We start from the raw sequence: 14108 nt of genomic DNA on the forward strand, positions 1-14108 counted from the left end.
GCTGAATAAAGGATTATCTTCTTGTGTATACATATATATACACACACACTGAACAGAATGAAAATTGGAACCAAAAATGAAGTTGAAGTCTACTCAACTGTTGGTCATAAAGTGGAATTAAGTTTAGGAGAAAACATAACCTAATTAGGAGGTTATGAAAGGCACATTAGTATGTGCTGGAAAAGTAATTTTTATATATGAAAACTATTTTATGCTTTATATTATCTGTATAATACACAGTCTTACACAAACAAACCAAGGATGTGCATGAAGTTCACACTAAAGCTCTGTACTATATTTATTGCTCTCTGTGATCAGTGCTGCATTCAGGTTACATTTGACCTGCAGGTGTAATGGAACCTCAGCAGAGTACAAGAGGGCAATCAAGAAAATAATGATCTTGGGGTGGCAAAGAAGTTTCTCTACATTGCTTTTCTGTGATGAAGAAATCACTGTCCCAGACAAATCTTTGCAGGTGAAAGGCTTGAAAAGGAAACACCTTCACAGCCAGAGCGAGGAGATCAGAAACCTTGCAAAATTCAACTGCAGCCAATGTGGAGGAATCTGACTTAGTCTTGGTTTTAAATATGACTAATGCTTCTCTTCCTTTAGCAGACGCACTAATTCATTTCTATAACCTGCAGCCTCCCCCAAAGTGCAGAAACTCCACAAGTGAAATTTGTTGAAGCTGAACATCAGATGAAAAGCTTCAGGCCTCCTACAGCACGATTTCATCAGCTCTGCCTCCTCAAGAAGTCAGGAAAAAAAATACAGCTACATGAAAAGTAAATGAGCAGCTTTTTCTTACTCTGAAACCAGAAAATAATGACATGAAACCCAGATCAAATGCAGCACTATCACTTGTCTTTCCAAATGCCAGCATTAATTCTCTTTCTTGCAGCTCCCAGAGACTTGTCATCCTGATTATCCTCCCCATGGCGTTGGGGGCATTTTTGGAGCCAATTTACACCTCTAATATTTTTTTCTCTCCTGGAGAGAGAACTGATTTTGCTTGCACATTGTAATCCTTTCAGAAGAACTTTTCCCTTTTCCCCCTAGTTTTCCTCACTTGTTGTTATTACTTTTTCCCCTTAAGTTTAAAAATTAAAGCCTTTGCTCTGAAAGAGGGTGAAGGAAGAATGACGAAGCTTCAAACCAAGGAGAAAAACCTTAAAATCCGAATTTCCATGAGCAGCACAAGTCTCCTCCTGCATTAATGCCGCCTCACAAAACGGCAATGGCCTCTGCAGGCAGCTGCCTAAAAACACCCACGGCTCCTCAGGAAAACAGAAATGCAATTGTTATATTTTTTCCCCCCTAAAGATTTAATTTTTCTCTCTTTTCATTCAGCCCCTCGGTGACTCCCGAGAGCCCTCTGCAAAGCCATAAACTGACTCTTGGAGGAGCTTTTGGACACCCCCGGGATCCTCCCCCGCGCTGCCGTGGGGCCCGTGGGTGTGTGAGGGGCTGAGGGGTCGAGCGCCTGGACACTGATAAATAAATATCGGCACGCAGGGATACGGGCCCGCCCCCGCCGCGCTGCGCAAACGGCGCAGGGATACGCAAACGGCGTAAGGCGGCGCCGCGGGCGGCAATGGGGCGGCGCTACGCAAAATGCGTAAGGGGGCCGGCAATGCCCGCGGCGCTACGCAAACGGCGTAAAAGGGCGCCGGTAACGGCAATAGAGAGAGTTACGTAAGTTGCGTAAGGCTACGCAAATGGCGCAAGGTCACTGCCCTCAGCGCTACGCAAATGGCGGAAGGACCCCGGTGGCTTCCTAAGGGCTCGCGGACCTTTCCCGGTTCATCCCAGTCCTCTCCAAAGGGCTCCCAGTCCCTTCCTAAAGGCTCCCAGTCCATCCCAGTCCGCCCCAGTCCGCTCCTAACGCCACTGCCCACAGCGCTACGCAAACGGCGTAAGGGGCTCTGCCGTTGCCTACAGCCCTACGCAAATGGCGTAAGGGGCCGCCGGTAACGGCAAGGGAGGGGAGCTACGTAAACTGCGTAAGGCTACGCAACTGGCGTAAGCGCCCTGCCCTCAGCGCTACGCAAATGGCGGAAGGGCCCCGGTTCCTTCCTCGGGGCTCCCAGTTTATCCCAGTACCTCCCAGTCCTTTCTTAAAGGCTCCCCGTTCATCCCAGCTATCGCCGCGTTCTCGCGCTTCCAGAATTTTCTCCCTCCTCTTCCCAAATATAAAGGGACTTTCTGTGCTGACCACCGAGCCGGGAGCACTGACGGGCTCGGCGCAGGGGCCGTGTGGTATTTGGTTTCTCTACAGTTCGTGTTTTTATAATGAAGGGGGAAGGGAAGGAAGGGAGCCGCTCCTACTAGCACGTCAATAATCTGCTGCAAAGGACTGGAGCTCTCAGACTCAATTAGTCCTCCAGTGAACCATTTAGCTGCTGAAATAAATCCAGTCTCAGGCACGCAATGAGCAGGATTCGAGACAGAAAAGCCCGTGTGGGTACTCAGGGCATTGAGCTCCTGCAGATTCGTGCACAGGTGCAACTTGGTACATTTTAGTACTGAGTGCTTTTGATACACAAACTGGCCACCGAAACTCCCTCGGGTCACAACGTGCAAAGGTGGGACAGCTTTATCCAGAACACATAGACCACACAATTTCTCAAAGCTGGATCAGAATCTGTGCCAGACTGTGGTGGAACCATGAAAGCCACCCACAGGAGTTGCATTTCCCATTCGGATATCAGGTGGGGACAAGTCCCTGCCACAGGAATGGTAAATCCATGGTGGGGTGGGAAGGGCCAAGATGCTGCCCTGGCAGAGAAGGGTGGATGTGCCACTGCAACATCTCCCAGCAACGCTGCTGTGGGTGGAAAAACACCATTAAGGTGGGACAAAGTCTAGGAAAGCAACTGCAGAGTCTGTCTCCTCTAAATGTGATGTCTCCATCATCCAGACACAAAGCCATGCTTTGGACCTCCCTGCACCAGTCTTGGATTTCCAGCTCCTTAACTGCATCAGAACAAGACCAAAAAATTACTTCTTTTTATATTCTTGTAGTGAGTTGGCCCTGGCCAGATATCAGGTACCCACTAAAGCCGCTTTCTCTCTCCCTCTGCAACTGGGCAGAGAAGAGAGAAAAAAAAAAACAAAACAGCTAAGGATTCATAAGTAGAGATAAGAGCTGGGAGAGGTCAGTGACTGATCACCTTCATGGGCAAAACAGACTCCAAGTGGGAATAGTACTTAAATTTATTACTAACAGGATAAGAGCCAAAGAGTGAGAAATAAAAGTCTTAAAAACACCTTCCCCCCACCCCTCTTTTTATGTTCTCCCTCCTCCCCCTCAGCAGTGCAGGGGGACGGGAATGGGGGTCACTGTCAGTTGTTTCTGCCACTGCTCAGGGAGAGGAGTTGGAGTCCTTTCCCTGCTCCCATGGGGTCCCTCCCACGGGAGACAGTCCTTGATGGACCTCTCTGGTGTGGGTCCATCCCTCGGGCAGCAGCTCTTCCCAACCTGCTGTCCCGTGGGTCACTCCTCCATGGGGTCAGTCCTTCACGGATGAGCTGTACTGGTGTGGGTCCCCCACAGGGGCCACGAGTCCTGCCCAGGAAAAGCCTGCTCCAGCCTGGGCTTCCCTCTCCACAGGCTGCAGGTCCCTGCCAGGACCCTGCTCCATCCTGGGCCTGCCACGGGGTCACAGCCTTCTTCCTGCATCCACCTGCTGCAGCGTGGGAGCCTCCATGGGCTGCAGGGGGGTCTCTGCACCCCGATGGTCCCCCACGGGCTGCAGGGGGGTCTCTGCACTCCGATGCTCCCCCATGGCCTGCAGGGGGGTCTCTGCACCCCGATGCTCCCCTATGGGCTGCAAGGGGGGTCTCTGCACCCCGATGGTCCCCCAGGGGCTGCAGGGGGGTCTCTGCACCCCGATGCTCCCCCAGGGGCACAGCTGCCCCACCCTGCTCTGCCCCACGGTCTACAGGGCCTGAGCTCCAGCACCTGGAGCACCTCCTGCCCCTCCTTCTGCACTGCCCTTGGGGTCTGCAGTGCTGTTCCCATGGTCTCACTCCGCTCTTTCCTGGCTGGAATTCTTTCTTTTTCTTAAATATGTTATCCCAGAGGTGTTACTGTCACTCCTGACTGGCCTGGCCTTGGCCAGCAGCAGGAATTCTGTCCTGGAGCCACTGGCATTGGCTCCACGGGACAGGGGAAGCTTCTGGCAGCTTCTAACAGAAGCCAGCCCTGTAGCCCCCCGCTACCAAAACCCAGCCACAGAAACCCACTGCACCCAGTTACTTCCACTTGCCCCAGGATGGTTCCAGTTTCCATCAGGATGATCCCAGTCACTCCCAGTCACTTCCAGTTTATGCCAGTTGCCTCCAGCATGCACCCTGTCACTCCCAGTTACTTCCAGTTGCTTCCAGCAGGATCCCAGTTGCTCCAAGGATGTTCCCAGTTGCCTTCCAGCATGGTCCCACTGGCTCCCAAATCCCCCCTGTGTAGTTCCAGTCACTCCCAGTTTGATCCTGGTCCCTTGCAGTCACTCCCACTGTGATTCCAGTATGGTGCTGGTCACTCCCACTATGATCCCAGTCACTGCCAGTCACTCCCAATAGGATCCCAGTTGCCCCCAAGGTGGTCCCAGTTGCTCCCAGTCACTCCCCCAGGACGGTTCCTTTCACTCTCAGGGACTCCCAGTCTGAGTCCAGTATGGCCCCAGTCACTTCCAGTCACTCCCTGGAGGATGCCATTTGCCTTTTGCATGGTCCCAGTTGCTCCCAGTATGATCCCAGTATGAGTCCAGTCACCCCCAGTATGATCCCAGTAACTTCCAGACACTTCCAGTATGAAGCCAGTTTGATCCCACTCATCCCCAGCATGGCTGCAGTCCCTCTCACACACTCCCAGTATTATTGCAGTCACTCCCAGTAAGACCCCACTAGGGGCCCAGCTGCTCTCAGTATGACCCCAGTACAACCTGATTAGGGGCCCAGTTGCTCCCAGTATGATCCCAGCCACCCCCAGCGTGGTTTCAGTTGCTCCCATTCACCCCTACTATGGTTCCAGTCACTCCCAGAATGATCCCAGTCTCTCCTAGTAGGATCCAAGTTACCCCCCAAGTTACCCCTGCATGGGCCCAGTTGCTCCCAGTCACCCCACTGTAGTTCCAGTCTCTCCCAGTCCCTCCCAGTATGACTCCAGTATGATCCCAGCGGCACCCTGTATGGTGGCACTCACACCCAGGATGAACCCAGACATTCCCTGTCACCCCCAGGATAAAGCCATTTGCCCCCATCAGGGTCCCACTTGCTCCCAGTCACCCCACTAGAGTTCCAGTCTTTCCCAGTAGGATCCCTGTCACTCCCAGTCTCTCCCAGTATATCCCAGCTGACCTCAGCATGCTCCCAGTCACTCCCAGTACACTCCCAGGCAGTCCCAGTATGATCCCAGTCACTCCTGGTCTCTCCCAGTATATCCCAGTTGCCTCCAGTGTGGTCCCATTCACTCCTGAATGCTCCCAGTAGCTTCCAGCATGATCCCAGTTGCTCGCAGCCACTCCCAGTCACCCCCAGTGGGGTCCTAGTGCCTCCCAGTATGATCCCAGTCAATTCCAGTGTGATCCCACTTGCTCCCAGTATATCCCAGTTGTGCCAACATGGTCCCAACTGCCCTCAGAATGCTCCCAGTCACTCCCAGTATGACCCCAGCCACCTTCAATGTGGGCCCAGTTGCTCCCAGTATGATCCCAGGGTTGCCCAGCATGGTCCCAGTTGCTCCCCCTTCCTCCCAGTGGGATCCTAGTAGCTCCCAGTTGCCCCTAGCATAGAACCAGTTGCTCCCAGTATGATCCTAGTCTGATCCCAGTATGATCTCAGTACAATCATAATTGCCACCAGTATGATACCAGTGACTTCCAGACACTTCCAGTATGAAGCCAGTTTGATCCCACTCATCTCCAGTATGGCTGCAGTCCCTCTCACACACTCCCAGTATTATTGCAGTCACTCCCAGTATGATCCCAGTATGACTCCAATAGGAGCCCAGCTGCTCCCAGTATGATCCCAGTTGCCCCCAGCGTGGTTCCAGTTGCTCCCAGTCATCCCTACTATGGTTCCAGTCACTCCCAGCCACTCCCAGTATATCCCAGATGCCTCCACCATGCTGTCAGGTGCTCCCAGTATGATTCCTGTGGCCCCTGTCACCCCCTTTTCTCTCCCCACAGAGCTCCTGAGCCGGCGGCGGCCGCAGCCCCTCCCCGGGGCTTCGGGCCCAGCCTGGACCCCCCCCATCCCCGTGAGTATTTTGGGGGGGTTGTGTGTCCCCCCTCCCCTGCTGTCACTCTGCCTCTGCCCGGCTGCTCCCAGTGATCCCAGGAAAGCTTCCCAGTTCTCCCCAGTCCTGGTTATTGGGGGGCAGTGGGGGAGGGGCTTGGGGGAATCCCAAGGGGTGGAGCCGAGTTTGGGGGGGCAGAACCAGCCCCAGGATGGATTGGGAATGGGGACCCCCCTGTGTTCCCCCTGTGTCAAGGCACTCTGGGAGGGTCTTGGTGGGGCACCTGCCCCTTAAAAGGCACCCAGCTCACCCCCAAAGGTGCTGGGACCCCCCTTAATCTCCCCATGGGCCCCGGAGAACCCCCCAAACATATTCAGAGCCCACCCAGGATCCCACCTAACCCCTTTTTTGGGGTGCTGGGACCCCAAACTGAGTTGGAGGAAGCTGGGGATTGGGGGATGATGTGGAAGATGTGAGAGGAGGGAAAAATGGGGGTTGGGACCCCCAGAGTAATCCGGGGGTGGGGTGGGGATTGAGGGGACTTTGGAAAAGTGGGAGAACAGGGAGAAGGGTGGAAAAGGGAGGGTGGTCTGGTGGGTCGGATGGTCCTATGAGGGTCTTTGGGCACGGGTGTTGGCAAAGGGGGATGGCCCCCTGAGCTCCCAACTTCCTGTGGGGTGCTGGGGGCTGCTGGATCCAATCTCAGCCTTGGATTATGCCAACAGTTTCAGTTTAGAGGAATTACAGAAGTGTGACTGAACCATTTAGGTCCCCCAGGTTTTAATGATGGCAAATCAGATCTATTGATAGAAATCAATTTATTTAGGGTTACAAATGATCAGACAAAAGATCTTCATTACAGTTATTTACTGTACAATAGAAGCACTAAAACTACCAGGAGTACAGGATAAGATAGGACAGTGCTCTACACTAAAGCAATTGTTGAAGCAATTCTACTCAAGCTGGCACAAAAGCAATAATTCTTAACTAGAGATGGATGGAACTCCCTCAGACCAACGTTCATGGGGAGATCTCTGCTCTCAACCTCCAGCAGTGACCCTGGGGGGGTCCCCAGCTAAGGCAGGAATCTGCACACACACCCCCACGAAGGGTTCTGTTGGAAGAAGCTGCCCCTGGGAAAGGGGACTGGCCCTTTCTGGTAGAAACCTCAGTCCGCTCAAGTGCAAAGGGCTGCTATGACCCCCCCCAAAGGACAAGACAATTGGGGAAGGAAAGAGGGTCTTGGCTACCAGAGATCAAAGATTTCATGAGGTAAAACCAGGTTCAGTTCAGGCTGAGGGCGCTGCGGCACCGCCCGTGCGAACATTCCTGACGGGAGCGCGGCGGGCGGAGGGCGGAGGGGGCGGGGGCTCTGTACAGGCGGTGCGCGCGCAGAGCGCCGTGGTTGCTTCCGGGAAGCAAAGATGGCGCTGGCTCCGTGCTGCACTGTGAGCTGGCGGGGCCTGCGGGAGAGCGGGGCTCCGGGGATCCCCCCGGGGGCTGCGGGGAGCGCGGGTGTGGGTGGAAAGGCTGGAGGGCTCTGGAGGGTTTAGCCGAGGGGTTCGGGGGTTCCCGAAGGGCAGAGCGCGAGGCCTGGAAGCCGCGGAGGGGGTGGGGGGCTGATCGAGCGCCCTGGCTGCACTGCGCAGGCGCGCCGGCGGAGTACTCATGAGGAAACTGCAACTCCCATGAGGCTGTGCGCGATCCGCCATTACTTTTCCCACCACAGCGCCCTTGCCGGCCTGGTGGACCGACCCCAGGGAACTGGGATCCCAGTGACCCCCCCGAACCCCAGAGACCCCCAACACTCAGCACACAGAGACCCCACAGGGAGGGGGGCCCGGGGGTCCCCTAAAGCCCAGCAGTGGGGTTCAGGGGATCTTCCAGGCCCCAAGGGAGGGGTCCTAGGGATGCTCCCCAAATCCGGGGGAGGAGATGTACCACATCTGGGTAAGGGGATCCCAGTGCCCCCGGTATATCCCAGTGACCTCCCAGTGACCCTCAGTACAGCCCAGTAACCCCCTCAGTGACTACCCAGTGTGTCCCAGTGACTCCCACTGCCCCCCAGTATGGCCCAGTGATCCTGCAGTGAGCACCCAGTAACCCCCAGTATGGCCGAGTAACCTGCCAGTGTCCCCCCGTGTGTCCTGGTAATCCCCCAGTAACTCCCCAGTCCTTCTCAGTGCCCTCCCAGCATTCTTCAGTTCCCCCCAGTCCCTCCCAGTGCTCCCTGGTTTCCCCCAGTGTGTCCCAGTATCCCCCAGTAATCACCCAGTGCCCCTCAGAGCCCCTCAGCTGTCCCCAACATATTCCCAGATGCCTTTGGCCTTTCTGTGAGTGTGTGTGTGTGGGGGGGGTGTTTTTGGGGTCAGTGTCCAGGGTGGTCCTGGGGTGAGATGCAGAATTTGGGACATCAGGGATGGGGTTTGGAGACAGTTGGGAGGGATTTGTGGACAAGGGAATTGGGGGTGTCAAGGGGGAATTGGGGCCGTGGGGAGGCCCTGCGAGAAATGGAGACACCAGGGGGGTCTTGAGGTGTTAAGGAGGGAACTGGGGACACCAAGAGGGTCTTGGGGACACCAGGGGGGTCTCAGGGTTGGGTTTAACACCGAACTGCAGCATCGCAAACTGGTGGTGCTGACCCTCCTCTCCCCCCAGGGCCCCATTAGCCCCCTCAGATATCTCCCAACACCCCTTTAAATTTAATCCTCTCCTCCTACAGATCCCTTTGACCCCCCAGTGCCCCCAAGACCTTTTAATTCCCCCAAATGCACCCAAAGGCCCCCAAAACCCCCAAATTCCAATCAAACACCCCCAGATCCCCCCAAATCTCCCCCAGCCCCCCCTCAAATCCCTTCCAACCCCCTCAAAGAGGGATCACCCGGCACCCTGGGACAAGAACACAGTGGGCTGTACTGGGGGTACTGGGCTGTACTGGGAGGGCACTGGGGGGGCTCAGGTGTCCCAGGACAGAGTGGCCCAGCTCCAGGTGAGCTGTGGGGAGCAGTGAGGAGGTACTGGTCTGTCCTGGTCTGTACTGGTCAGTACTGGTCTGTACCCCCAATCCCCAAAGCCCCTCCCCAGCTCCTCCAGCCCCTCCCAGGCCCCTGACTTGGTCCTGCTGCCCCTTGAGCATCTTCAGCAGATGCAGAACCAGGCATTTCATCAGCAAATGTGCAGCTGACACCAAGCTGGGGGTGTGTTGATGTGCTGGAAGGCAGGAGGGCTCTGGAGCACAAGTGGTGTGAGGAGAGGCTGAGGGAGCTGGGGGTGTTGAGGCTGGAGAAGAGGAGGCTCAGGGGAGACCTCCTGACTGTCTGCAAGTCCCTGCCAGGAGGTTGGAGCCAGGTGGGGGTGGGGCTGTTGTACCAGGAAGCAGCAGTAGGACAAGAGGGCTGGGTCTTGAGCTGTGCCAGGGGAGGTTTAGGTTGGATATTGGGAAGGAATTTTTTGCTGAGAGAGTAATCAGGCCTTGGAATGGTCTGGGCAGGGAGGGGGTGGAGTCAGTGTCCCTGGAGGTGTTGGAGGTGAGAGTGGATGTGGCATCAGTGCCATGGTCTGGGAAGCACGGCGGGGTTGGATCCAGGGTTGGACTTGATGATCTCGGAGGTCTTTTCCAACCCCGCTGATTCTGTGATTCTCTGATTGCCATTCCTGTGGCAGCACATGCTTGAGGCTCTATCCCCAGGGTGATAGAGATGTCTGTCCATATCTATCTCCAAGGTTAGTCTGTAAATGTGTGGTGTTAGAAAAGCAGGCTGAGTTCTGGGCTGGTTGTAGAAGGAGAAAGACGCCCAGAGGCCAGTGCAAGCAGGCAGCCCTCAGCTTGCACATGATGTCCCCTCCCTGCAGGTTCCTATCCTTGAGCCCAGGCCCTGAGGTGAGGCTGAGAAGTGGCGCGGAGGTGAGCCCAGAGCTGTCCCTGAGGTGAGGCTGAGAATAAGTGCAAGGCAGAGGTGCTGCTGAGGAAGGAGAGCCCCGTGGTGGGGAAGAAGACAAAGCTGTGAGTGCCCATCCCTGAGAAGGTGCTGTGTCCATCCCCTGTGTGCCAGGTGAGCTGGGGCTTTGCTGCAGAGCTGCGGGCGCTGATTTGAGCGTCTCCAAGTGCTGAGATGGTGGGCACCCAGGAACACAAACTGTGCCTGGCCACGGAGCCTGCAAGGAGGAGCAGAGACAGCCCTGGCAGTGTGGGGGTCCAGGTTGTCCCTGTGCCTTCCCTGCAGGCCCTGTCTGTCCCTGCTGGGCCCCTGTCCATCGCCATCAGGTCCCTGCCCGTCCCCCCCGGGCTGAGCTCCCCCCAGGAAGTGCCGTGGAGCTGAAGCTGCTGCCATCCCCCCCCTGCAGCCGCTGCCCCAGCCAAGGGAGCAGCAAAGGCAGGGCCAGGAGCAGAGGCAGCAGCAGGGGAGCCCTGGGGGACCGGGAAGGTCTTGTGTGGGTCAGGAAAGAGGCGCTGGGCACGAGGCCGGGGCTGTGCTGAGCAGGCCCAGCCCTCACATCCCCCCAGCCAACGCCGGCTGCCTGGGGGGCTTGGGAGGGACCCCCAGCCCGTGTGCCCCACACTGAGCTGGCAGAGAGAGAGCCAAGGGGCAGGGCCACGGGCAGGGCCACAGGTGAGGGACAGGCAGGGCCATTGCAGGGCCACGGTGAGGGCACAGCCAGTGGCAGCAGAGCTGCCCAGGGCCGGGGGCAGCTGGGGGTGTTGGTACCAGGCAGTGGTGGGGCCGAGCAGAGCACGAGGCCTCTTGCAGACCCCTGGAGCAGCCTCCCACTTGCCAGCCCCACCCTGGTGGGGTGACACTTTATCCTCCCTACAGGACACTTCCCCCGAACTCTTTAGAGGGCATTTTGTGTCTCTTCCTGGTTGCTGATTCCTTCTGGGGGCCTGAGGGAGCCTCTGCAATCCCATCCATGGCCACAATCTCCTCTCCAGAGGAGAGGAGACTGACTGCAGACTTTGCAGAGAAATTTGTATCCCTAAGTGCTGATCTATCTTTGGGACCCAAGGGATCCTCTGCCATTCCATCCATGCAGCAGGAGTCACCCTCCTGCCTTTGACTCCCTGCAGAGGAACAAGTGCCATCTCTCTGTTTGGGAGAAGCCAGATGCTGCCCCTGGGCCATCAGAAGTGGTGCTGAAGCCTCTTTCAGCCCAGCTCCCGGTGCAGTTTTCTCATCCCCTCACCGAGTGCCTGCTCCCCCAGTCAGCACTGACCAACCAGGGTGTTTGGCACACGTGGTTTGGTGGTTTGGAGAAACAGCCCCGAACTAGTAGGGGGCCAGAGAACCTCGAGGAAAAGCCCTGGAGAGTTTTAAGTTACACTACAGTAATACAGCTTTTGATTAACATATAGCAACTCAATCAAGTCCCCATGAAATGACCTCACTTCCCTCATCCTCCCAATTAAACACCTTTTTCTGAGCTGAATCTTCATATTTTGGAGTATTTTTTGGCTGAATCTTAACTTTTTGCAGTTTAGGGGGAGGGGTTCATCCTTCTGTTTCTGAGGGGTTTTTTGCCTGAATCTCGGTGGTTTGGGTTTTTCTGGGTTGAATCTTGGTGTTTTGGAGGTTTTTATGATCACAGGATGCCTGGTGAGTTCTAGAGATGGACTTGGGCAGGAGGAACCCCCAAGCCAACGCGCTCAGCCCTTGTTTTCCCCCCATCAGGATTTGTCCTTCCCAAAGCTTGGGCGGATGGAGGAGGAGGCTGCGAGGAAGAGGAAGATGCCTTGGGCCCCCCAGGCAGGTGAGGAGGAAGTCAGTGTCCCTTTGGGCGGGTGTTGTGCTGGCTCTGTCAGCCCAGCATGGCCCCGGCTGCAGGACAACCCCGCTGGCGCCGCCGTCCTGCCGGGGCCGGAGTTGGGGGGATGTCCTTGGCCTTCCCTGTGGGCCGGAGGCAAATCCCCTGCCTGTCCTTCTTGCTTCCTGCCCCAGACCCCGAGCTGAGGATGGAGAGCCCGGAGGACAAATCCCCCCGTGAGACCCTGGTGGGAGAGGCCGTTTTGAAGGGTTCCAGGGCGCAGGAAGGCAGCGGGGAGGAAAAGGGCCGGAGATCCCCCCGCAGGAGGGGCTCCAAAGCCATCCCAGGGTGCTCTGAGGAGGAAAGAGCCAGCCTGTGCCAGGAAGGCGGCCAGAGCTTGAGGCGGAGCTCTGACCTGGTGGTCCCTGAGCAGCCTCCCAGCAGAGAAAAGCCCTTCAGATGCTTGGAATGTGGGAAGAGCTTCAGGCAGAGCTGTGACCTCCTCAAGCACCAGCACATCCACACTGGGGAACGACCCTACTCATGTGGGGAATGTGGGAAGAGCTTCAGGGACAGCTCCACCCTCCGCACCCACCAACGCATCCACACTGGAGAACGGCCCTACAAGTGTGGGGAGTGTGGGAAGAGGTTTCGGACCAGCTCAGATCTCGTCGTGCACCAGCGGACGCACACAGATGAGAGGCCCTTCCGCTGCACCGACTGTGGGAAGGGCTTCAAGCAGAACTCCCACCTTGTCACCCACCGGCGCATCCACACCGGAGAGAGGCCCTACAAGTGTGGGGAGTGTGGGAAGAGCTTTAGCCACAGCTCCCACCTGATCCGGCACAAGCACATCCACACAGAAGAACAGCTCGAAGAAGGGGTGGGAAAGGGGGGAAAGGGGGGTAGGGGGAGGAGGGAGGGAGGGAGAGTGGGAGTGGATGTGCAGTGGGGGTGCCTTATTGTCCCCATACCTTGTTCCCTGGAGAGCGGGGGAGGCTGGAGAGAGGGGGGAGCTTAGAGAGCCCTGAGAGCCTGGAGAGGGGGGAGCTCGGGCCCCCTGTGCTGAGCCAGCGGTCGGGGCTGTGCTGTTGGTGCCAAACTGCCCCTGGTCAGGCTGAACCCAGAGCCCGCCCACGTGTCAGGGAGCCTAATCCGCTCCCTGCTCTCGTTGCCCCAGGGCAGCCTCTGGTGTCCCCCCACCTGTGGGGCTGTTTGGTTGCCCTGGGCACAGCTGGCCCTTGTGTGGGTCCCCCCCTGCGATGGGGGTTGGTGTTGCTGGGTCAGGCCCCGCCGGCTCCATTGTCAGCCCGGTGCCGGCGGGGGGGACACAGCGGGTTTGGGGCCCCCTGGGAGTGCCGGGGGTGGGTGTGGAGCCCGGGAGCTGCGGAGTGTGGAGGGCAGAGCTGGGGGACCCCTGGCAGCCTGGAGGGGGGAGCACGGAGAGGGAGGAGCCCCAGGACCCCTGGGAGCCTGAAATGGGGGACACGGAGAAGGGGAAGCCTGGACAGTGGGGACCCCTGGGATCCCTGGGACAACGAAGTGGAGAACCTGGAGAGGAGGAATGTCTGTGAACGTGCACCCAAAGGCGAGAGTCAGAGGAGAAGGGACCCTTGGGACCCCCAACACCACAGAGGAGTCAGAGGGTCAGTCAGAGGTGACCCTCTGAACCCCAGAGGGAAGAGAACAGAGATGGGGAACTTCTGGGAGAATTTTTTTGGGCTGCATGTTCATAGTTTGGAGTATTTTTTGGTTTAACTGTAACTTTTTGCAGTTTGGGGGGGCGAGTGTCTTCTTGCTATTTCTGGGGGTTTTTTTGCCTGAATCTTGGTATTTTGGAGGGTTTTATGGACACAAGACGCCCAGTGAGTTCTAGGAGGAACCCCCAAGCCAACGCGCTCAGCCCTTGTTTTCCCCCCCATCAGGATTTGTCCTTCCCAAAGCTTGGGCGGATGGAGGAGGAGGCTGTGAGGAAGAGGAAGATGCCTTGGGCCCCCCAGGCAGGTGAGGAGGAAGTCAGTGTCCCTTTGGGCGGGTGTTGTGCTGGCTCTGTCAGCCGAGCATGGCCCCGGCTGCAGGACAACCCCGCTGGCGCCGCCGTCCTGCCGGGGCCGGAGTTGGGGGGATGTCC

At 57.1% G+C, this 14108-nt stretch overlaps 1 protein-coding gene across 1 annotated transcript in view; it reads left to right on the forward strand.

The window, feature by feature from the left end:
• LOC135404968 (zinc finger protein OZF-like) overlaps positions 1-13131 on the forward strand; it is a 59530-nt gene extending 46399 nt beyond the window's left edge. Inside the window, exons 3-4 of the mRNA XM_064639692.1 lie at positions 12419-12860; positions 13123-13131. Coding sequence (XP_064495762.1) covers positions 12419-12860; positions 13123-13131 — 451 coding nt within the window. The remainder of the gene's footprint in view (positions 1-12418; positions 12861-13122) is intronic.
• Positions 13132-14108: the final 977 nt, after the last annotated feature.

The sequence above is a fragment of the Pseudopipra pipra genome, chromosome W, assembly GCF_036250125.1.
Source record: "Pseudopipra pipra isolate bDixPip1 chromosome W, bDixPip1.hap1, whole genome shotgun sequence".
Lineage (NCBI taxonomy): Eukaryota > Metazoa > Chordata > Aves > Passeriformes > Pipridae > Pseudopipra > Pseudopipra pipra.